The sequence below is a fragment of the Typopeltis vanoorti genome, chromosome 4 (genome assembly GCF_054136105.1).
Source record: "Typopeltis vanoorti isolate ZY-2024b chromosome 4, IOZ_Tvanoo_1.0, whole genome shotgun sequence".
Classification (NCBI taxonomy): Eukaryota; Metazoa; Arthropoda; class Arachnida; order Uropygi; family Thelyphonidae; genus Typopeltis; species Typopeltis vanoorti.
The window spans coordinates 16393295-16416713 of record NC_143552.1 but is presented as its reverse complement, the minus strand read 5'-3'; the positions used below and the strand labels follow the sequence as shown (position 1 = coordinate 16416713).

The following is a 23419-nucleotide window of genomic DNA, read 5'->3' as shown; positions in this document are numbered from 1 at the left end:
GGCATCTTGGATACAATATATGTGTATTATATTATTACTATTTACTTAGATGCTGATATTGCTTCTGTACTGTGATCTTTATGTTAGTTCTAAGCACAAGACTCTAATTCCAGATAAGCATTTTAGTGTCTTTTTTTTTGCGAAATAGTTTCTATAAAAACGATGTCATATTTTCCTTCACTGTACTTAAGGAACAATTGCCAAATTCCATTCTACTTCCTGCTTTGCAAGGACAATTCTGTTTTTAAATAGTCTTTCCTTTTCATGTGTAGTAGTATCTGCTGTTTGTTATTTTGATTCTCTTCAGATGCCTGCAGTTTGGAAATGGAACATGAAATTTTTAAGTTTTCTAGAATCACAATTGCTCTAATTTAAGCTAAGAACTATAGTGAGTCACTGATTATTCTTATTACAAGAATCATGTGGTTAAAATTTGACTGGCTGTGTGTATCTCGAGGTCTAAGTTAAATGTTATTGGTCTTTTATTTGATATTCAGAATGATAATCTGCCAAATTTGAAACATATAATGCAAGAATTAGAGGCATTTTATATTACATGAATGTTCAAAACTTTCATTTTTATTTTTATTTCTGAGACATTTCTGTAGGTTGCAATTAATTTTGACTGAATTTGGAATGTGAATTCAGACTGAGAATTCTCACTCTGAAGAAAATTCACTGAGAATTCAAACAAAATTGAAAGGGTTTAATAGTGGCGATAGGGAGAGAAGGACTTGCATCCTTTTATTACTCAACCACACTTAGCTTTGTTACTGGTATTGCTGTTCTTCCTTCCTGTAAAAAAAAACAAACAAACTTAACTTGACCTGAATTGGATATTAAAATGAATGTGGTGAATCCTCCACAGACACTTCTATAGGTCACATAATTCAACTGATATTTTGTTTAAATTTAAAGTTTATGTATCCCCCTCCCAAGAATTTCAGTGCATTTACATAAAAATGAAAGGGAGACTTAAGGAATTGCATCCTTTGCAGATACCTCCTCATTATTTATAACCAAATTGCAATATAGTTCATTTGAATTCCAGTATAGAGACCACATCCTTATTAAGGAGAACTAGTTGTATTAAAATAACAATAAAATCTAACAAGTTGAAGCAGCAGCCGCATTGCATGTTATTTATATAAGTCTTTATTTTAGCTAATATTTGTGATCTCTAATCATTATTGGTGGCATTTTCCTTATTTTAGACTGTGTATTTGAGTAAGTTTTGTTTAATTGTGATGTGCATCATATTATGTGATATTATTTAAACAGCAGTCTTATAGTTCCAATGGGTATAAGAATAATGGCGTTTATGACTTCGATGTTCAATTTGAGGGACTTTGTGTGTGTTTGGCATACTCATTGCCAAGAGCAAATGAATGGCTTATGGTACTTTTTTTTTCTCTCTTCAGACATTTTTTGCAGATTGCAACTAATTTTGTTCGAATTTGGAATGAGAAAAGTGAGTGGTGAGAGATTTGTGTTTTAAATGTTTGTTGAGTGAGTGCAAGAAATGCATGTAGTATTGAAAGGTTGTCAGAGAATGAGGAGACTGAAGTAATTAATAATAGCACTGTAAGGTGGATAATGAAAGTGTTGTAGAGAACGAAGGTAACAGAACGCAACAGAAGGAATGAATGATAGTATTTGAAACATGAATGGGAGTATATAAAAATGGATGAAAGTAACGTGGATAAAGAAGTGTAAAAATATCTTTTATTATTAAATTATTTTATTTTTATATTGTAGTTAATATCGCAGTTGCTTGTCGCAATTCTTCATGCACAAAACTTGCACTGCGGACTTTACTTCGGACTGCGCAATTTGTAAAATTTTTTTCTTACGTTGTAATATTGTAGTTATATCGTAGTTGTATCGTTGTTATGATCGTAGTTGCATCGTTGTTATGATCGTAGTTGCTTGAGCTAGTTCAAATGCACAAAACTCCCAATTATTTTAATCCTTTAGTCTATAACCTTTGTTTTACTCCCCCCTTTTCACAAGGCCATAAGTATGCTTTTACATGTGCTTGAATTGTAGACTTAGGAAAAGCTTCTGGCTGGAACCAATTCCTTAATCTACTCTGCTGTATTTCACTAGTATTGATCCTTAAAAATGTATTTTTTTTTCAACTGCGCCATTAAGGATTGCGTAAAATAATTGTTTCTCTTTCCCTTACATACAAATGAAACATTCAGCTAAGCATAGAAACAACTCTTAAATTACTTCTATCTCAAGCAACTCCTATTTTTTTTTAGTCAGTTGTTGCTATTCCTATGATCATTTAAGCATTTTCGCTCAAGCTTTAAGACAAAGACATTATAAATACACATAAATTTTCAGACACTTGGATAGAATTTAACACGCTTTAACTTCACTGACGTTATAAACAGAAAAAGGCAAAACTTAAAACATATTCAATTTTAGCATTACACAACATTAGCAAATCTTTAGAACTCTATATTTGTATACTAATAGATAACCGAACCAACATTCGACGTTTGAACTTCACAATCTAGGAAATTACATAAATCATTTTTACTTACAATCTTGCCAGTTCATTACACAGTCCTAGATCCTAAAGGCTTACGGGCACGTTCCGCTTCTTCCCAGAAAAATTTCTGATCGGGCACTAGGTTACGACTGCGATAATATAGCACACACGTAGATCATCGAAGAATCATATGGTAGGGCATCTCAAAAGGACCGTCTCTGCTGCTATCAAACTTCCCATCTTCGTCGGAACTGCTCTTCGTGGAATGCGATTCTCTCCGTCTTCAGAAAAAACTTGGCACACGAATAAAACTATGAAACGAGAGGCCCTTTAGCCCCTCGATCTCTGCCTTTTATGTCATTCTCCCAAACCTTGGCCCTTCTTCAAATTAAGTCCCCCAGATTTACTGGAGGGTTCCTCTGTCACCCACGCTATCACTGGGTTTTGGCAGGAAAACTCATAATCCAGTGACCTTCGTGATTGTCGCTAACCTTAGGTCTATTTGCCTAATCCTGTCTGAGCTTAAATTTTGTTATAATTCTAGTGGTTCTTATTAAATATTCTAACAATTTGTTACCAGATTTAATACAGTAAAGCGAGTTATACATTCAGTTAATTACAAGTAATTTATGTAATTTAATTGCCCATGTAAAATCGACATAGAAAAAAATATATCTATTTTTATTCTATACAAGATTTTACAGAAGTGAGAGTGACGAGAAGAGTGCATACGTGAAGTCCTTTGCAGGACAAAACATGACCTCGAGTGACTGGAGAAAAGATTGGTGTGTGTGTGTGTGTGGCACAGCAGGGGAGAGAGAGAGAGAGAGAGAGAGAGAGAGAATGAATGAATGAAAGAAAAAGTGAATGGGAAAAGTATAAAAGTGCAAGAAACTGGAAGTAAGGAGAAGGTATTGTATGGAGATTGATCAGAGGTACCTCTTGTGAAAGAGATGAAAGCATGTTTCCAAGGTGAAAAGATTAAGGATGTTAGTGAAGCTGTTAATTTGTGGAGAACAGAAGAGAAGTGAATGAACTGATTGTTTTTGCTGGCCTGAATGATTTGAAAGGTGAAAAACATGCAATGAGAGAAGCTGTTAAAGAGTTTCTGATGGAAGTGAACAAGAAGAGTGAGTCTGCTGGCTCAGCATGATAGACTGAATTAATGACTGAATGGTTGCTAATGAATCAACGAGAAGATTTTACAGGAGGAATGACGTGTAGTTTATAGAGGTATGGAATGAACTTGATGTATGAAAGAACGTGTATATGCCTGATAGACTTGAGCAGTTTTGCAGTTAGATGTTTGGGGAGAGTGTTGTTTAGTGAGAGGCTCAAAGTGCAAAACCATATAAACTAGAAGTACCAGCAAGGATTCAGTCAGGTGTGGATTCAGCCACCCCTGAGATAAATGTCTGTGTGTGCAGAAATGATTGTGATGCAGAATGCAGTTTCACATTGAACGGCTTGGTAATGATATTATGCAAGGGCAACTGTGGGTACAACAGGATGTGGAAATTCAAATGCACAAATGCCAGAGGTAGCAGAAATTAAGGAGGGGAGTTTTTGACATCAGTCAGCTCAACTCGGCCCAAAATTATTTTTGCATCAGTAAGAACTAGTTGACAGAAAACACTATCGTTACAGGGATAGACAAAGGATTTTCTGTTTTCAGAGAGGATAGAGAGAATGAGACAGGAGGAGTGATATTACTAAGGATAGCTGAGGAACCAGAGGAGTGAAGATCTGAGGACGATGGTTCATTTGAGACTATCTGGTGCAAGAGAGAGAGGCCAATAGGACAAAATATATTGTTGATTGCTACTATAAGTCTGGGGGTCCAGAGAAAGATGTGAGTGGCATGCATTGCAGATTAATACAATGCATGCAGGCCAAGTCCTCACTGGTGGACTTCAATTATGGGGTATCGATTGGGAATAGGGAAGCACGCATGCCGAGATGGAAATGGAATTTATACAGTTACTATGGAATAATTACCTGAAACAGCATATGCAGTTTCAGGTAATTATTGTAGTTATGGAGAGATATCCATAACTACAATAGCAACTTTATTTCTGAATGGGGAAGTGACCATGCAGTCTTGTACTGGTAGGTTGCTCAATATGTGGAATTCTCTGTCAAGAAAGGGTTTATGTAAAAGTATAAAGCTAGTAATTATGACATACATAGATGGAAGCTTGGAGCAGTGCCATGGCTTAAGAAGCTACAAGAGAAGAATGTGAGTAGTGAATTGGAGGCGTGATCAGAGATTGTTTGAGAGAAGCAGTATCAGACTGCATATCCCCACAGTCAGAGAGGATGAACCAAGTGAAGGCTAAGTGGATGAGTAGAGATATATAAAACGAGCTGGAAAAAAACAAAAACATAATGGAAGGAATATAAAAAAAAAAGGTGATCAGCATACTCATGAGAAGCACAATGTACAAGCAAGAAATGTGACCAGTACATTAAAAAAGGCTAAATCACATTATGATAAAAAATTAGATAAGCAGGCCAGAGTATATCCAAAAACTTTGCAGGGATATTTTCATCCAATTAGAGATCAGCAAATGCATATCATGCATTTGCTGATATGACACACTGATATGAGAATTGATGTAGATGAAGAGGTACTCAGCATATTGGAAAATATCAGTGGGAATACATCAGTGGGGCTTGATGTTATGTTGGACAGTGTGCTATGTGAATATGCAAGAGAATTAGCATTGCTTCTAATGAAGTTGTTTAATCTAAATCTTAGCTCTAGTGAGGTTCCAGGAGTGGATAATGAGTAGGGTAGTTCCATTATATAAAGGTTATTAGAAGACAGAAGTTGATTTCTCAGCAGTGGTGGTGGTTAAAGTATTGTAAAAGTTGGTAAAAGGTAACAGGAAATTCAGCAATGGATGGATAGGAATACAATAACCATATATTTGGAGGTATGGCTTTTAAAAAGGTAGGTCCTGCTTTTGTGATTTACTCACATTTCATAATAGCGCCAGGCTGAATACTGAATTAGGGAAATGGCCACACTGTGATTCTGCTATTCTGCTGGTCTTTACAGAGACATTTGACAGAATACAAATGGGAAAACTATTATAAAATTTTAGCAAATGGGAATGGATCTGAAGTCGGTGGGATGGATAGGTGGGTTGCTGACAGACATGGGTTTAGCTTATGGGAGAGTGGAATCTAGGAGAATGAAGGTGACTAATGGATTGCCTTGGGGCTCTGTACTAGTGTGCTTTAATTGGTATTTTAATGATATAGGGAATGGTTTAAGGGAGAATAGTCAGTTGTTTGCTGGTGATGCAAAATTGTGGAAGGCAATATAACAGATGATAAAGATGATGTAGATCAGGATGATTCAATTAAATTGGTATTGTGAGCAGTCAATAATTGTTGTTAATTTAATATTGCAAAATGCAAGTAATGCACTTCAAGATGAAATGATTATGTATTTTATATCATATTGATGTGTTGAATTGCAGAAAATTGAGGTTAGGGAATTTGGAGGGTGTGATGATGGAAAGATATTTGAAATTCAGAATTCAAATAACAAAAGTTAGCAAAATGACTCATATGATTACTTCACTGTTGAACACATTGACAAGTAAAGATAGGAAGGTTATTATCCTTTTTTATAAAGCTATGATTCAATCACATCTTGACTACTGCAAACAGTTTTGGTCACTTGGGTGTTTTGGGGATCAGGTGGAGAGGATTCAGAGAGGAGTGACGAAGCTGGTAACAAGTCTGTAGAATGCTGCCTATGAGGATAGATTGAAGGTGCGTGGGTTGCAGAGGTTAGTTAACAGGTGGAAGAGAGAAAACATGATAGAAACTTATAAGTTACTAAAGGAATTCTATAAAATTGATGCAAAAGAAATTTTTAAATACACAATGAGTAGGGAGAAAAAGGGTCATTCACACCTGGAAATTTGGTAGGAATGTGGTCTGTAAGAGAGTGTTGACTAGATTTTTTGCTTGGAGTAGTGGAATGGGTTACAGAATTAGTTGTGAGTGCCCTGACAGTGAATGTGTTTAAAGAGAGGTATGATAGGTATTGTGTGAATAATGGTTTGCGTGAGTCTCCTTGATATGCATTTTTGGCTTCATGGAGAATGCCCATATAATAATAATAATTGTCTTGCAAGTCATTGGACTTATTGAGGGTAACAAAAGTTAGCAAAATAGCTCATAGCAAAATACTTTGCTGTTGAACACATTGATAAGTAAAGATAGGAAGGTTATTATCCTTCTTTATAAAGCTATGATTCAACCACATCTTGAATCAAAATCACTTAGGTGTTTTGGGGATCAGGTGGAGAGGAATCAGAGAGGAGTGACTATTAATCAATGAAAAAAAAAAAAACTAGAAAGAATAATACACGACAGACATCTTTCTCTCAAAGTGTCAGAAGAAGAAAACCATTCACAACTAGGAGATTCCTACATGCTACTTTACACTACCATCCATTACAAAAGATAGTCATAATTAAAACATTACAAGGCAGAGCCTAGAGAAGAGGGTGGGTAACCTTTTTAAGTGTGTGTACCAAAATCACCAGATCTTTGATGCAAAATTTTCTCACATGCCAACTGAAATATTGGGGAACATATTATTATTTAGTGTCTTTTAAGTATTGGGAGAACCTTTACAAATAATCAAAAATCACACCAGAATGGTAAAATCAAAGAATATTGTGATTATTGTAAGTCATAAGATTGAATGAATGCAATAATTAGTGACGGAATGTTTATCTAAAAGTCCTTCTACCCTGTTGATAGTGTGGATATTTTTTATTTGCCTTTAAGTGTAATTCTAGTTGTTATATAAAAGCCACACAATTTAAAGATGCAATTTTTAACATCATCAAAAGAGTAAATAATTCTGAATTTTTTTTTTTTTGTTTTTTATAAAGATCAATCAGACATAAGTTTTTTTTCAAGTTTTTTCAACATATTTTGGAAACTTGCTAGTTTCCAGAGCCATGTAGTTTAAGGTACAAGTCATTTAAATGTTCGCAAAAAACATTACTTTACAAACCCACACAATGTAAGAAGTTTGTTGATTAGTCAAAAAGAAATTTATTTCATCCAGGCATTCAACAAATCGTTTCAGAACAAGACCTCAACTAAGCCAACGAACATTGTTATACATTATTAGTCCTTTGTACACCAAATCCACCTCATTCAATGGATTCTGAAATTGTCTTTTATTCAAAGCACGTGCAGAAATGTAATTAACAACCTTATTGTTTGCATCACTTCTTGAAGTTCCTTTGCCAGCTTTTGTACATAAAGTCTCCTCATGTATGATGCAATGAAAATCTATCATTGGATGAACGACATGTTTTGTAAACAGATTTACAAATCCTGCTTCCTTACCAGTCATGCTGGGTGCACCATCAGTTGTAACGGATACCACTTTTGAAATATCAGTTTGCGAAATAGAGAATTTCTTCATAACTTCTTTACATATTTCAATCCTAGTGGTATGCTCAGGTAGTGTTACAAAGTTAATCATCTCTTTGCATACTTCATCAACCCTACAAAATCAAGCAAAGATTGGTAGCCTAGCTGATGATGTAATGTCTTTGCTCTCATCAACACAAATAGAAAAGAACTTACATGAAGCCAAATATTTTGTTAATTATTCTGCTGTATTCCTTTCCAACTTAAGTATCCTATCCTTAATTGTTTTTCTACTTACAGACAATTCTTTAATGTGCTGAATAATTTTTACCTTTTCTGAAAGATTTTCAAAAAGGAAAGAAGCACATTCTAGCTGTGCTTCTTTAATATACTTCCCATCACTGAGGGGCAATAACTTTTGAAACCTCAAAACTAGACAAAAAATAAACCTTAAAATAAACAGAAATCAGACTGTTTTTTTGTCTTGCTCAGTTTGTGAGAAATTATCTTTGTTCTTGCTCACTTTTATTGCTTAAGTTCTTATGAACAGTTTCAAAATGTCTCTTTACAGAAGAAGTTCTACGAACAACTGATTCAGAGCATAAAATGCATAATGCTTTATTATCTTTCTCAATCATACAACTAAAACGTTTTCAGAGATGAGTGACCAAGCTGTTGACAGGTCTGTGGAATGTTCCCTGTGAGGATAGATTGAGGGTGTGTGGATTGCACAGTTTATCTGACAGGTGGAGGAGAGGTGATATGATAGAAACTTATAAGTTACTAAAGGGATTCTATAGGATTAACATAAAAGAATATTTCAATACATAGGGAGTAGGGGGAAAACAAGGAGTCATACTTGGAAGTTACTCTTACTTAGAGCGTGGTGAATGCATGGAATGCCAGAGGCTTCTTGTGAGTGCCCGCCCCTACAGTGAATAAATAAGGAGATGTATGATGGGTATTGTGTTAATGGATAGCGTTGGTTTCCCACAATGAGTCTTGGCTCCATGGGGAGTACCTGTACAAGTAATAATAATCTTGCCTCTTTGCATTTTCTCTCATACCATAACGTGGTAGTACCTTTTATAGCATTGTTAATAGGTGGTGAAAAAGTTTTCATGCTAAAACATTATAATGTGTTATAGCATAATACACTCCAAACAAATACAGTATTGGTAGGGAAAAAAAAAAAAAAAATCTTGAAAGTTTTTCACTTCATTATGCTATAAATTAAAGATGCCAAGAAATTATATTCTTGGTTGAATCCTTTATCTAAGTGTAAGCAAACAAGGTTTGCACGTGAAGTATCTTTGTGGCTGGGCTTTATTATATAGAGGCTGCTAATGACTTCACATCAGTTGCCTCGGTGCAAACTTTGTATACTTATGCTTGGATAAAGGATTAAACCAAGAATATAATTTCTTGGCATTTTTAATAATAATAATAATTACAAATAATTTGTTTACTGCAAGTTCACCGAATTAACGCACATAGAAAAATTAAAAAGGATTAAAATTGAGTGGTGATCTTTAAGACTGCTGTTCTCTTTTGAAGTTTTCTATGTGGTTTTAACTTTTTATTGAATTTAAGTGCCTCTGCAGTACATTTGGAAGAAGAACCATACATTTCACCCTCTTATTGGAAAAGGCCAGTTCGATTCTTGTTGTGATGAAAGGAATCTTTACATGTTTTTTTTTTCTACTAAATTTACAGATAAAAATACTACTGATAGTGGTGGTGGAGGCAGTAGACGGTGTTGTGTGTTGATGAAGGTAGTAGACGGTGTTGTGTGTTGATGAAGGTAGTAGCATTCTGTGTTGTTGGTGGAATAAGTACTGGAGATGAAGAATTGTTAGTACCTTTCCTCTGTGAGTCCTTGGAGGTGTCGCATAATAATAATAAAAATAAAACGAAAAAATAGTGAAGATTTTTATTGTTGATAACTGAACACGAGTTTCATTTGGAAAAACACTATATAAACAGGTTTTTTTCTTCATTTTGTCACATCGAATAGCATTTTGCAATGCATGCCGAACAATGCTTTGTTCAATGCTAGGATCAATGTTCATAAAAAAAATCAGAAGCAGTTGGAAGAAAATCAAAAGTTCATTTAATGAGAATTCTTTTGTTGGCTCTTCAGCAATTTCATCTAATTTATCTTCCTCTACTTCATATTTTGTTCAGTGTTTTGTTCTAGTGTTAACCATTATTTCATTATTATTTTTTTATATATATCTGATTCACACATGAAAGGCCACAAGACCTATAGCACACTAGTGTCGTGTGTAGGCAAGAGGAATAGAAGAAAGGAGGAGTCTGTTCACATTTTGCTTGAACAGCTAAGGGTTGTAATCATTGAGGGAGGTAGAGTGGAGGAGACTGTTCCAAAGGACAGAAGTAGATGGAATAAAAGAGGAGGCAGTGAAGTTGGTTTGGTGAGTTTTAAGATGAGCTGCAAAAGGGTATTGGTTGGCATTGGCTCTTTTATTTAATTTTATTATTTCTCCAGACTGGAGGAATAATAGTGGCCAGTTCAGCAGAACACTGTCCAGGAAAGTATCTGTGGAAGAGGCACAAGGCAGAAACTGAATGCGAGAGAGGGATCATTAATTAGGCAGTCTGGATAGGTCAATAGGATCAAGCAATTTTAGAGAGGATTTTGGTGCACCACTCCAAATATTACGATTATTATTTGACACCTCCAGGGAGTCGAGGGCACCTACTCTACAACTCTCCATCTCCACCACCCAACCTTATCCACCAACTGCATCATCTACACCAACACCATCCTGGTTGACCGAGTGGTTAGTGTATCCACTCTCCAGCCAAAGGGCTGCGGGTTCGAATCCCACCACGGGCATGGATGTTTGTGATTGTCTGTGAAAATACTAGTGGCGGTGGTTGGCAGTAGATGCCGTTCATGTAGATGATGAAGGTAGTTGCAGTTGGTGGAGACAGAGTTGTAGGGTAGGTGCCCTCCCTCAATGAGTCCTCTTTGGACTCCTTGGAGGTGTTATGTAATAATAATAATAATAATCTACTGTCCACCACCACCACTAGTATTTTTACAGACAATCATAAACATCCATGCCCACAGTGGGATTCAAACCCACAGCCTTTTGGCTGGAGAGCTGATACGCTAACCACTCGGCCAACCAGGTTGGCTTGTATGGGAGTAATATTCCATGGCTGGGCAGTTTTGGGTTTTGTATAATGTTATCAGCTTTGAAGGTGCAAAGTAGTCTCTTGTGCGAAAAAGTACACCAAGTTTTTTGGCAGCTGTAGAAGCTATAGTTGAAATGTGGTTGTGCCAGGATTGGAGGTGCAAGTCAGTCCAAGAATAGAAATCTGATTGTGTTTGGATATATCAGTATTACTGAAGGTAACGGGAAGGGAATGCAAGCTATTTCTTGTGAGAGATCAGATAGAACTGGGTTTTAGTAGCATTGAAGTTTACAAGGTTGTCCTTGCCCCACTGGGATATAGCTAGGAGATCTGAGTTCAGGTCCCTGATCATGGTAGATTTTGAGGATGCTAATACTTGAGCATTAACAGGTTTGTTGAATGAAAAGGAGGAATGGAGTGTACTGTCATCAGCAAAGCTATGGATAGCATTGGAAGTCTGTGAGAGCAGGTCATTTATGTACAAGAGGAAGAGAGTGGGTGAAAGAACAGAACCCTGGGTACTCCTGCGGGAAATCTGAGGAGAGTAACCATCTAACATGACATGTAGTGAGCAACCAGTGAGAAAGTTGGCAATCTAGTTGCAGAGTGAAGAAGGCAGACCATAGGATGGCAGTTTGGTTAGTAGGTTCCTGTGCCAAACCCAATCAGATGCCTTTGAAATGTCTAGGGCAACCATGTGAGTTTCTCCAGATATCTCCATGACCTGAGTCCATAGGTGGTGGGTGGGGTGAAAGCAAGAAAATCAGCTGTACATCATGAGTGGTGGAATCCATACTGCTGGTCATTGTTTAGTTGGTTGTTGATGACCTTCTCCATAATTTTTGAGAGAAGAACAGATGTGAGAGCATTTGGATGGTAGTTTGTTGGTTGACTTTTATTACCTTTCTTTCAGATGGGCTGGATGTGGACCTCTTTCCACGTTGTCAGGTAGATGCTAATTGAATAGGATAGATTGAAGTAGATAGATTGATAGGATAGAGCTCTGTCTGATCTCTCGCAAGAAAGAGCTTGCATTCCCTCCCCCTTACCTTCAGTAATACTGAGATATCCAAACAGTCAGATTTCTCTTCTTGGACTGACTTGCAGCTGCCAATAGGTGGGACACCATCAGGACCAGATGCCTTGTTTGTGTTCAGGTTATTCAGGATTCTTCAGATTTCTTTTGTCAGAAGACTATGGGAAACATGAAGGGAGCCATTCTTTGTGGAGTGGAGGGAACTTTGCCTAGGTCATCAATGCAGAAATTGGTAGAGAAGGGTGATGCAAGTACCATCTGAATGTGAGCGTGGTGGAAACTTCTCCCCCTGCAAACTAACAGCTTCACTAACATCTGTGATCTTCATACCTGGAAAGCGTACTTTTATCAGTTTTTTCATTAAGTAGACTATCATTAAGTCCATTGTTATCATCAAATCTCCATACAATTCCTTCTCCTTTCTTTCAATTTCTTGTACTTTACTACTTTTTTTCCCATTCTTTTTCTTTCTTTCTTTCTTTTTTTCCTTCCTGCTGTGTACCACACACCAATTGTTTCTCCAGTCACTCTACCTCACATTTTGTCATATGAAGAACTTTGCATAAATGTGCTATTTCTCTCCTTGCTGTCACCTCTTCATCATCCACAGTACTTTCAATCACTTCTTTCTTATTGTATTAGATTATATACTATCCTAATCCTGTGGCCTCCTCTCTATTGAGAGGGTTGCAGTTAATTATTAGGGAGGTGATTATGAACAAAGGTGGTTTTCCTGTTGTTTTCCTTGCCATGAGTGTTTGACTGTAGCCATGTGTGTTCATTGGACTGGTTTGCCTGTTTTGAGGGATAAAAAAAAACAAGTTATGGGAGAAAAAACCCCTTCACCTCCATATGAGATCGGTTAACTCATCTTTAGTCAAAAGAGACCAGATAAAGGTTCCTCACGTCATGGACAGAAATCGAATCCAGGTCTTTCTGACCAAAGAGCTTCGTTTATACTGATTAAGTTACAGAGGCTTATATAATATATTCTAATTTTTTTTATGTAGATTCCTTAATATTGGATAATATTAAGGATTCTTGTTAGTGATTTTTTAAATTATATATATAATTATTTATTTTATAAAGTTATTATATATTTTCTGCATGAATCCAAGCAGCTGAAATGAGGTTTCTTTGAGGGGTTGCGTGGCTGACAAGACCCGACAGAGTCAGAAGCTCTGCAATTCAGGAAACCCTCAATACTCAACCGCTGTTTCTCCGTGTTGAGAGATCACAGTTACGTTGGTACGGGCACCTGGTCAGAATGCCACAAGAGAGGCTCCCCCAGCAGGCCCTCTTTGCCCAGCCAGAGGGTGGGAGGCCACGTGGAAGGCCAAGGACTCGCTGGATAGATTATATCCAAAACCTTGGGTGGACATGTTTGGGAATCCCACCAGAACACCAGAGCTTGGTTGCAGAGGATCGTGACCATTGGAAGTTCCTCTTGCAGCTGTTGCCCCCACAACCCAATTAGGAAAGGTGGGCCTTAAAGATGTATGTATGTATATCTTTATCTCTACTAGCTGTATCTTCCTATGCGTTCACGTGCACTCATGCATGTGTGTGTGTTATGTATAATAAATGTTTTATGTGTGTCATCATTTGAAAATTGCAGAAGGTGGATGAAGAAATTATTATATTTTCTTGAATAACATTTTTTCCCCTCTTTCAGACATACATAGGTCCTGTACTGGTATCTGTAAATCCATATAGAAATCTTGATATTTATGGGAAGCGTTATATACAGCAGTATCAGAATGTTAACTTTTATGAACTTCCACCACATATGTAAGTGTAGTTTTCAACATACAATTATAGTTTGAAATGTCAAAAGAAATAAATTTATGTGTAATAGTAATGAAAAATAATTACACTAGTATGAGATTAAAACTTGGGTGTAGAACCAACAATTGTACTGTATTATTATTATTAACATGAGACCTCCATGTACTCAAAAGACTCATTGTTGGAGGCAAATACTGCTATTCACAAAGCTGCAAACCATGCCTTAAATTCATTCAATGCATCTGCATTCACCACAGTGTTGAGCATTGCAATCCATTCATCAACCAGTCTTCATGCAGAGAACCTGCTCCTTATGCCATCACAGCTAGTATCATCCTAGGTTTTAGAGTTTTGGTAATTTCCTGAGTGCTGAGTTGTTTATTTTTGACAAGAAACAACATTTATTTGTCAAATTGAAACTTGAGGGGAAATATTGTGAAATTATTGATTAATTCCATTCATGCTGGAATTAATAACTAATGCTGACACCATTGGTTGAGAGATGGCATTTTGATTCTTTGTCCATTAGAATGTTTATAAAAATTCTCCAGTGTCATGGATATTTGTGAATGTCTTTTAGATAGGAAATGATTTTTGTTGTTTGTTGTGAGACCACCCATGATTACTGGAGGCATGAAGTGGCTTGAACTAAAAAAAAAATCTTCCATGTTTGATATCTAGCTCAAGGTACCATTATTAAGCAGGCTTCTCCAGGGAGTCCAAGAAAAGGGAGGGCCTTTTTCAGGTAATACAGTGCCAAAATATTATTACTATTATTATTATTATCATCATCAGACCTTCAGTTGGAGTCATGAGACTCATTGTGAGAGATTCCACTCACATACACACACACACACAGCTTATCATACCTTGACTGAAATGCATTCACTCTCTTTGCAATTATCACACTTTCAGCAGTGCATTCCAATCACCCACCCAAGCAAGAAATCTATTCCTTGCTCACAGCCTTATACAGCTTCCAGGGATGGCCTCTTGTTCTCCCCCTGTCTCGAGACATTCTATGGAAAATCTCATCCACATTAATCTGGTAATTACCCTTATCAACTTATATCTCGATCATGTCCTCCCACCCCTTCCTTCTGTCCACTAGGCTCTGCAATTTGCATTCTCTCAATCTGTCCTCATACTCCATATTCCAGAGACCAGAAACCGACTGTCAGTTGCCTGTGAACACTCTCCAACAATTCATCATCCTTTTGAAAATCAGGCAACCAAATCTGTCCACAGTAATTCATATGTGGCCTGATCAAAGCCTTGTACAGTGGAATCATAACATTGTTACTTCTGCATGCCAGTTTTATCTGCATCATTCCCATAATCTACTGTGTTGTTCTCACAGTTTTAGCAAAATGTTCATGAAATTCCAAGCCCCTATCCACCATCACCCCTGATCTTTCATATCCTCCACTTCCTCTAAGATATCCCCACCAGTCCTATATCCCATCTCATCTTTGCTTCCAAAATTTTAAAACCTGTTCACTCACCTTCAGTGATTCCTTCCCCATTCTGGCTGCTCTCACATTCTGCATTATGTTAGAATCACAAGGATGGAATACTATAATGATCTGCTCATTTATTCAGCACCTCTACTATATCTCCTCCTATTAGCCACATATCGAAAAAAAACTCCCTATGATTTCTTTAAGCCTCATTTTCACCTTCCTTGCTTGCTCTTTATGCTTCTAATGTAACTGATTATTGCCACTCATCTATGCTGCCTCCACAATGCCTTTTTCTTCCAGATTGCATGCTTCACCTTTTCAGTCATCCATTTTATACCTACCTTATTTAATCTTCTGACTTTTGAAATATACTCTGTCGTTGCCTCTGCCAGATAATTTGTGAGTAGGGACCAAGCAGCATTAATTTTCTTCCCATCCAATTCCTCATTTCGTGATATTACTTCAAGCTGCCTACTGAGTTTGTCATAATCACCCACCATGTAGTTCCACATATAACCCTTTCTCACAAAAGTCCTGATATGGCTGGGCACCATCCAAATAGTCACTTCATGGTCACTTTCTGCATGGAAGAATATTTGACACAGTACTATCCAATGCTTCAATCACTCTTCTCATTCTACCTACTGGAAAACAAACCTAGTGGACTCTTTCACTTTCCCCCCCCACCTCTTATCATCGAATCCCCACTATACATTGCTACTCTCAAATCATTGAATATTTCTTTCAAATCTTTCGTCCCATGCAAATCCATAATTCTCCTCAGTTCATTCCTCATACATTTAATGAGGAATTAAAAATCTTGTCTCATCTTTCCCAACTCTGCTTTCATCTCTTAAATTACTTTTCCACTGCTATTTGCACAAATCGCATTTCTACCTTGAACATCCACTGCCTTACTGCTGTGTAAGACAGTGTTACTTGCTTACTTATTGCCAGCTATGCCTGCTCTCTTACTGCTCACCTCTGCTAAATTGTGGCCATCTATGTGCACTGTCTTACCACTCAACATTACTAACTCACTGCCACTTTCTCCCACTCTCTTACCATTACCATTCAAGCACTCGACCATACCATAAACTCCACTGACTCCCTTAACTACGTCCACAATCTTTTGTCTGCTACTGCTCATATTCAATGACATCTCGTATTCCATAAGCATACTACTCTTCTTGCACACTCAAATTTTCTGATCTCTCTTAATCTTCTACACATAAATATCTTCAATCTCTCTTCAAACATACATGTTGCATTCATGGCACTTCACTATTTTCGAAAAATCTATGTTACTTGCATTTGTCTTTCATGTCAATCTCTGTTTTACTGCCATTTTATTCACACTGAAAGCTACACACAAGAAACACAGAAATTTAATAAATACAAAACTTTAACTACACAAAAGAAATTACTATTAATATAAATTACCACTAATATTACCACGCTTGAAGTGTGTGAGATTTTTCAAGTAAAGTGCCACACCAATAACATGCAGTGGCAGCTAATTTTTCTTGCTTCATAACTGAAATGAAAACTGAAAGTGGTATGTAATTGAATATGCCATACCACTATTTCTCTCTCAGCAGTATTATAGAATGCTATAATACTGCTGAGAGAGAAATTAAGGGAATCTTTTATATAGAAAGAAAAACATTTACAACTTGTCAATTGTTATGTTATGAGAATGAGACCTCCATCCATGGAGGTCTCATAAAAGGATGGAAGTAAGTGAACATGATTGGTTTGCACTATGACTTTTAGAGAAAATCAGCAAAGTAAAATTGCAAGTTTTTTGCAATTCTTTAAAAGTGAATGCTGTAGTATTTGATTAAGGATTTCAGATTCAGAAGGTTTATTTCCAACTTTCCAGAAATATAACTTCTTAAATAAGTTCATTGGAGACTGAGGAGACAGTTCAATCTCCACTGGTATCAGTAGTAGCTGGCTCAAGACTATCACTAATTCTAAATGGCATTTCGCAATGGTCTTGGATAAAGGAATGAGAGAGACAAAAGACTTTTAGAGTTTTGTAAAAGACACAAACTAATTATTGGTCATTCTTGGTTCAAACTTCCAAGGAGAAGAAGAAGATATACATGGAAAATGCCAAGAGATATCACAAGATACCAGATTCATTATATGTTAATACAAAACAGGTATAGAAACAGTGTTAAACAGATATTAACATATCCAGGAGCTGATATTGACTCAGATCATGATTTACTTGTTATGGAATTAAGAATATGATTTAAGAAAATAAACAAAGGTAAAAGCAAAAAAAGGTGGGACCTAGAAAAACTCAAAAGAGATGCTGGTAAGAAATTCAGAGAAGAATTGGAGAATGAAATAAGAAACAAAGAAGATATATCTGAAGAGACTATTGATCTAATGCAAAATGGAATCAACTGAAAAACTTGATATATGAAACAGCTGCTGAAAAGATAGGCTTTGTGGAAGGGAAAAGAATTAAGAAGCCATAGATTACAAATGAAATGATAAGAAAAATGGAGGAAAGAAGATGATGGACAAATGTAAACACTAAAGAGGAAAATATAAAATATTAAACAATGAACTGAGAAGAAAAACTGATAAAGCAAGAGAGGAATGGTTAAAAGAAGAATGCAAAGTAATTGAAGAAGAAATGGATAAAAGGGGATGATACGATAAAATGTCTGAAAAAGCCAAAGAACTTGAAAATATTAAAAAGAAAAGCATTAGAAATCTGCCATTAGAAGATAAACAAGGAAAATTTATTTGTAATATTGAAATATAACGTGAAACTTGGAGGGAATACATCAAACAACTTTATGCCAAAAATGAAAGACCAGAGAAAATTGAATTCGAAGAGCAAAGTGAAATATCAATAGAAGACAGGGGTCCTGAAATACTAAAGAGAGAAGCAGAAGCAGCAATTAAGGAATTAAAAAGTGGAAAGATAGGAGTGGATGGAATACCTAGTGAAATCCTAAAACAACTGGAGGTCAAAGGTATAACAGAAACATGGAAACTATGCAACCTCATTTACAAAACAGGAAAATGGCCTAAAGATTTTACAGAGAGTATTCTTATACTAGTTGTAAAGTGCAGTGACTATAGAACTAAAAATCCTATCAAGTGAAGTGACTATAGAACTATAAGCATACTCTTGCATGCCTCTAAAGTACTGCTAAGAATATTAAATCAATGACTGTATAATAGAGTGGAGTATTTTCTGGGGGATGATCAGTTTGGATTTAGAAAAGACAAAGGAACTAGAGATGAAATTGGAGTAATGAGGACCATATGCGAAAGGAATATAGAAGTAAATAAAGAAGTTTATATATTTGCTGGCGTAGATTTCTGTGGCTAATTGGTTCAAAAGATATATTTCGGTGATTACACCACATTTTTTATTATTCAATTATACAAAATACTGAAATAATAGTTCCCGACAATTTTCGTAAATCGCAGGGTTTACATCTTCAGGGGGTAAATAGTATAACTTAAAGTTTAAAGAAGAGAATTAATAAATACAAATCACAACTGTCTGGCTTATATATGTTTATATATGTTTCGTCGACCTTGAAAAGCATTTGACTTGGTGAAATGGTTTCAGCTGATGGAATTGTTATGCAAAATAGGATTACACTGGAGAGACTGAAGGTTAATAACTGAATTATATATGAACCAGACTGCCATAATAAAGACAAAAGTAGGAAAAACTAAAAAATGTGTGATTTGTAGAGGTGTAATACAAGAATGCTGCCTGTCACCGATGCTCTTCAATATATTTGCAGAAGGAATGATAAAAGAAGCATTTGATGAAGAGAAAAGAGGAATCACTATTGGAGGAAGAACAGTACAAAATATTAGATTTGCAGATGATTAAGCAATATTAGCCAATACTGAAAATGAACTACAGCATCTAATGAAAAAAATTTAAAAGTATATGCAAAAAATATGGTATGAAAATTAACACAAAGAAAACAAAAGTGATGAGAATCTCTGGGAAAACAGGAAGTGTTAAGGTGGTGATGAATGGAGAAAATGTAGAACAAATGTGTGACAAACCTTGGTAGCATACTACAAGAAAATGGAAAATGTGAAATGTAAATAAAAGAAAGAATTAACAAAGGAAAATATACATTTTATAGTAAGAAGAATTTGTTTATTAATAAAATGAATAAAAATGTAAAGAAAAGGCTTATTAAGTGTTATATTTGGAGTATGACTTTATATGGGTCAGAAACATGGACAATTGGGAATAAAGAAGCTAAAATGTTGGAGGCATTTGAAATGTGGTAATGGAGAAGAATGTAGAAAACGTGGACTGAAAAAAAATTACCAATGAAGAAGTATTATAAAGAGTTGAAGAAGTAAGGAATTTACTAAAGACCATAAGAAAGAAAGCATAATTGGATAGGATATATATTAAGAGGAGACAGCCCATTGAAAATAATGATAGAAAGGAAAATTGAAGGAAAGTGACCAAGAGGAAGTAGATGACTAGCAATGCTTGATGATGTAATGAGCCCAAGAGGATATCAAGAAATGAAGGAGGAAGCAAGAGATAGAGGAAATTGGAGGAAGAGAATTTGCTGAGATACTGTTGGACCTGTCAAAAGACAGAACACTAATGATGATGATGCTTTAACAATGAAGTGCAGCAAGTGCTGCCACATTGTGGTCCCTAACATAGTATTATCTGTCTGAAATAGTGTGGGTTCTACAGTCAATTTTCTCAAGTTTATGAGATGAAAAACCTCAGTTTCCAGAAGAAAAAACCTGCTTGCTGTACTCAAGATCAACTAACTTGGGAACCGGTCAAAGAAAGGATCAGAAAAAAGTTCCTCTATTTGACGACTAGATTTGAACTAGTCGTCAACTAGAGCAGCTTTTTTTGGGTGAAAAGAAGTGGTGATTGCACCCAGCACTGTGGATGCAATCACCACTTCCACAGTGCTATATAGGCCTATTCTTTATAAAGATAATTGTAAATTATGTGAAGAAATTAATATATTTAGAACAAGGCTGAAAATTCACTTGCTTCTGATAACTTGCTTGTGGTGAGTGAATTTCTGGCACTCTTCTCATTACTATTCGTAACTTTGTGTTCATCAACAAATAATTGCATATTATTGTTAAGAGCAACACCAATATTATTGATATACAAATGAATCAAAGGTCAAATCCAGAACTCTGTATATCCCACTAGTTGCTTCCTCCCTCGACTTGATACTTTCATATGTTGCTCTGATACTTTTCATTATGGCACTGTCTTGTCCATCTCATAAACCTATTTAGCATGCCCATTCCTTTGAGTTCATATAACAAACTTCGATGTGAAATCTGTCAAAGGATTATTTAACTCTTGTCCCACTCACAATATTAAAATGTGCTGTAAGTTTTTAATATTTTGTGGATAGCATGGTCGTTAAAAAAAATTGATTTAATATATCTATATTAAAGCTTAATGGAATTGAATGATAAAACAGTTATGTGGTTAAGATAGAAAAACATTAATTAATCAAATTTTGTTACATTGATTATTTTAAATAATCAATGTAACAAAATTTAACATGTAATAAACAGCTAAAAAAAGCTGCTAATTAAAAACAAAAGCTGTTATCATGATTTTGTGCTGCTTTGTGCAGAAACGTACCTGTCAGGAAGCATATGTATCATCTAGCATCTTAGTTAAACAAAACCTGTTGTGTGTGTGTATGTGTGTGTGTTACTATTCTACGTTTTCAGTAATATGTATTACCTGTTAACACTACATTATCCATAAATTATGCTACCCTCTTGAGTAGAGTGGGAAGGAGGGATTATGATTAGGTAACATTAGAGAGGAGTAGAAAAAAAGTTATCTAGCAGCAATTTTTGTAAATTATTATTAACACCAGACCTCCATGGATTTAAAAGACTGATTGTGAGAAGTATATACTGTTACACATGAAGCCCATCAAACTGTGCTTTAAACTCATTCAGTGTATCCAGATTCAGCATAATGTCAAGCAATATATTCCACTTAGCAACTACTACATGCAAAGAACCTGCTTCTTATCCCCTGCTCGCACCCTCCTTATACAGCTTCTAAAAATGTCCTCTCATTCTATCGCCTTTTCCCATTCTATTAAAATTATCTTCTACATAAACCCAACAACAATCCTTTACCGACTTAAATGTCTTTATCATATCCCTTTTCTTCGTGCTATTCACAAGGCTTTGCAAACTGTCTCTCAATCTGTCTTCATATTCCACATTCCAACCAGTTACCACCTTGGTCAGCCATCTCTCAATTTGTCCTCATTGCCATGAAAACTAGGGCAACAAATATGTGCATAATAATCCATATGAGTTCTGATCAACGTACTTATACAATGGAACAAGACCTTTTTATTTCTGCTCATTAAGGTCTTCTGTATATAATGCCATAATCTGATGTGATAATTTCACATGTGCAATGTGACCTCTGAACTACAGATCCTTGTCCTCCAAGGTCTCTTGCCTTCTCAACTACTAAATGTCTCCAACAAGTGTGTGCTTTGTGTCCCATTGGTGTCTACTGAATTTCAGAACCTTACGCTTGTCAACATTGACCCGAACAGTTTCACTTACTTCCCATTATACAATCTATTCAAGTCCTCCATAACATCTGCTTGACTCTGCATCGTTCTCCTCAATTTTGCATCATATGCATCAGTTAAACCCATCCCAATATTATTAATATACAAGTTGCTAATGCATATCTGAGAACCACTTACATATCCAACTAACTAATTTATCATCTAATCCCATCTGTTCCAGTTTAGTTACCAACTTGTTGTGTGGCAGTCTATTAAAAGCCTTTGCAAAATCTAACTATACTACTGTTGGATCATACTTCTTCTCAATCTATACTTTGGATCCGACATGTTAATCACTATGATGTTCTTAAACAAAATAGAAGGTTGCTAGTTGATTTCTAATTCAAATATAGAGAAAATGTATATTTAAAGACTGCACCACTCTATATCTGAATTAGTTCAAGAACTGAAGAAAAACCAACTCACAACTATCTCTCCTTTTAGGTGTTAATATTATATATACTGGCCGAGTATATTTAGCTTACTTAATTCACCCGCTTTGGTTCGAATATTTTATGAATGGTGCAGTAAAAGAGGTTCAGGCAAAACATATAACTTTTGATTAACAAAAACAAACATTTAATTTTAGAATCACAAATTTTACACTTAAGATCAAATCACTAATTAAGTTATTATAAACACTTCAGCCTTTCTGATAATACTGTCATACAAACTCAGACAATGGTAAATCTGTTATCTCTAATACAGTCTTCTCACAGTTCCTTAAGTTCCAAATACAATAAAATCGCAGTAACCCCTCTTTACAAGCAAACACTTTTAAATTTACACTTCAGCTAATCTTCGCAATAGTTATTGTTAACATAAGGAAATTCTAGGATGAAACTCGCACACTTCTCTGTATAGAAATATTAATGGTTGAAATAATCTTACTGATAATCTTCTATCTTCATCTACTTCTACATATACACTTTTTACAACTGTAAACACTTTAAACAGTAAACGGCACTCATTAAATAAAGTCTTCTAAGCAATAACTGAATTAATCATCGGTCACAATACACATAAACAAATGTTGTTGCACAAAGTACTACTGATCACTCATGAAATGAGGCAACACACAATAATTCCTTAACTTTAGGTTTTATATGCACAGTTGTTCATTCCTCCGGCGTTCAATTAATTCTTTAGGCACTATAATTCTAAACACAGCTAACGGTAAATTTCAATTTTACAGCCTCTACTATTCCCTAGTTACTCGATGCTTTATTTCAAGATTCTGTGTGTCCTTGACAGGTCGGCCCTGAAATTATATCTTAATTCAAGTATCGCTAGTCTAATTAGTAGTCACTCAGCTGTCTTCCATAGCTATAATTGTTATTCTACAACTTATTAGCTAACCGCCTCTCGACTAGTAGACTTTATTTAGCTGCTTGAGTGACTTGCCGATTCGCTATTAACG

At 35.7% G+C, this 23419-nt stretch overlaps 1 protein-coding gene across 5 annotated transcripts in view; it reads left to right on the top strand.

The window, feature by feature from the left end:
- Positions 1-23419, top strand: part of Myo61F (unconventional myosin 61F) — a 744085-nt gene that overhangs the window by 137552 nt on the left and 583114 nt on the right. For all 5 annotated transcript variants that reach the window (XM_090391651.1, XM_090391648.1, XM_090391650.1 and 2 more), the window contains exon 3: positions 13801-13916. In XM_090391651.1, coding sequence (XP_090247777.1) covers positions 13801-13916 — 116 coding nt within the window. The remainder of the gene's footprint in view (positions 1-13800; positions 13917-23419) is intronic.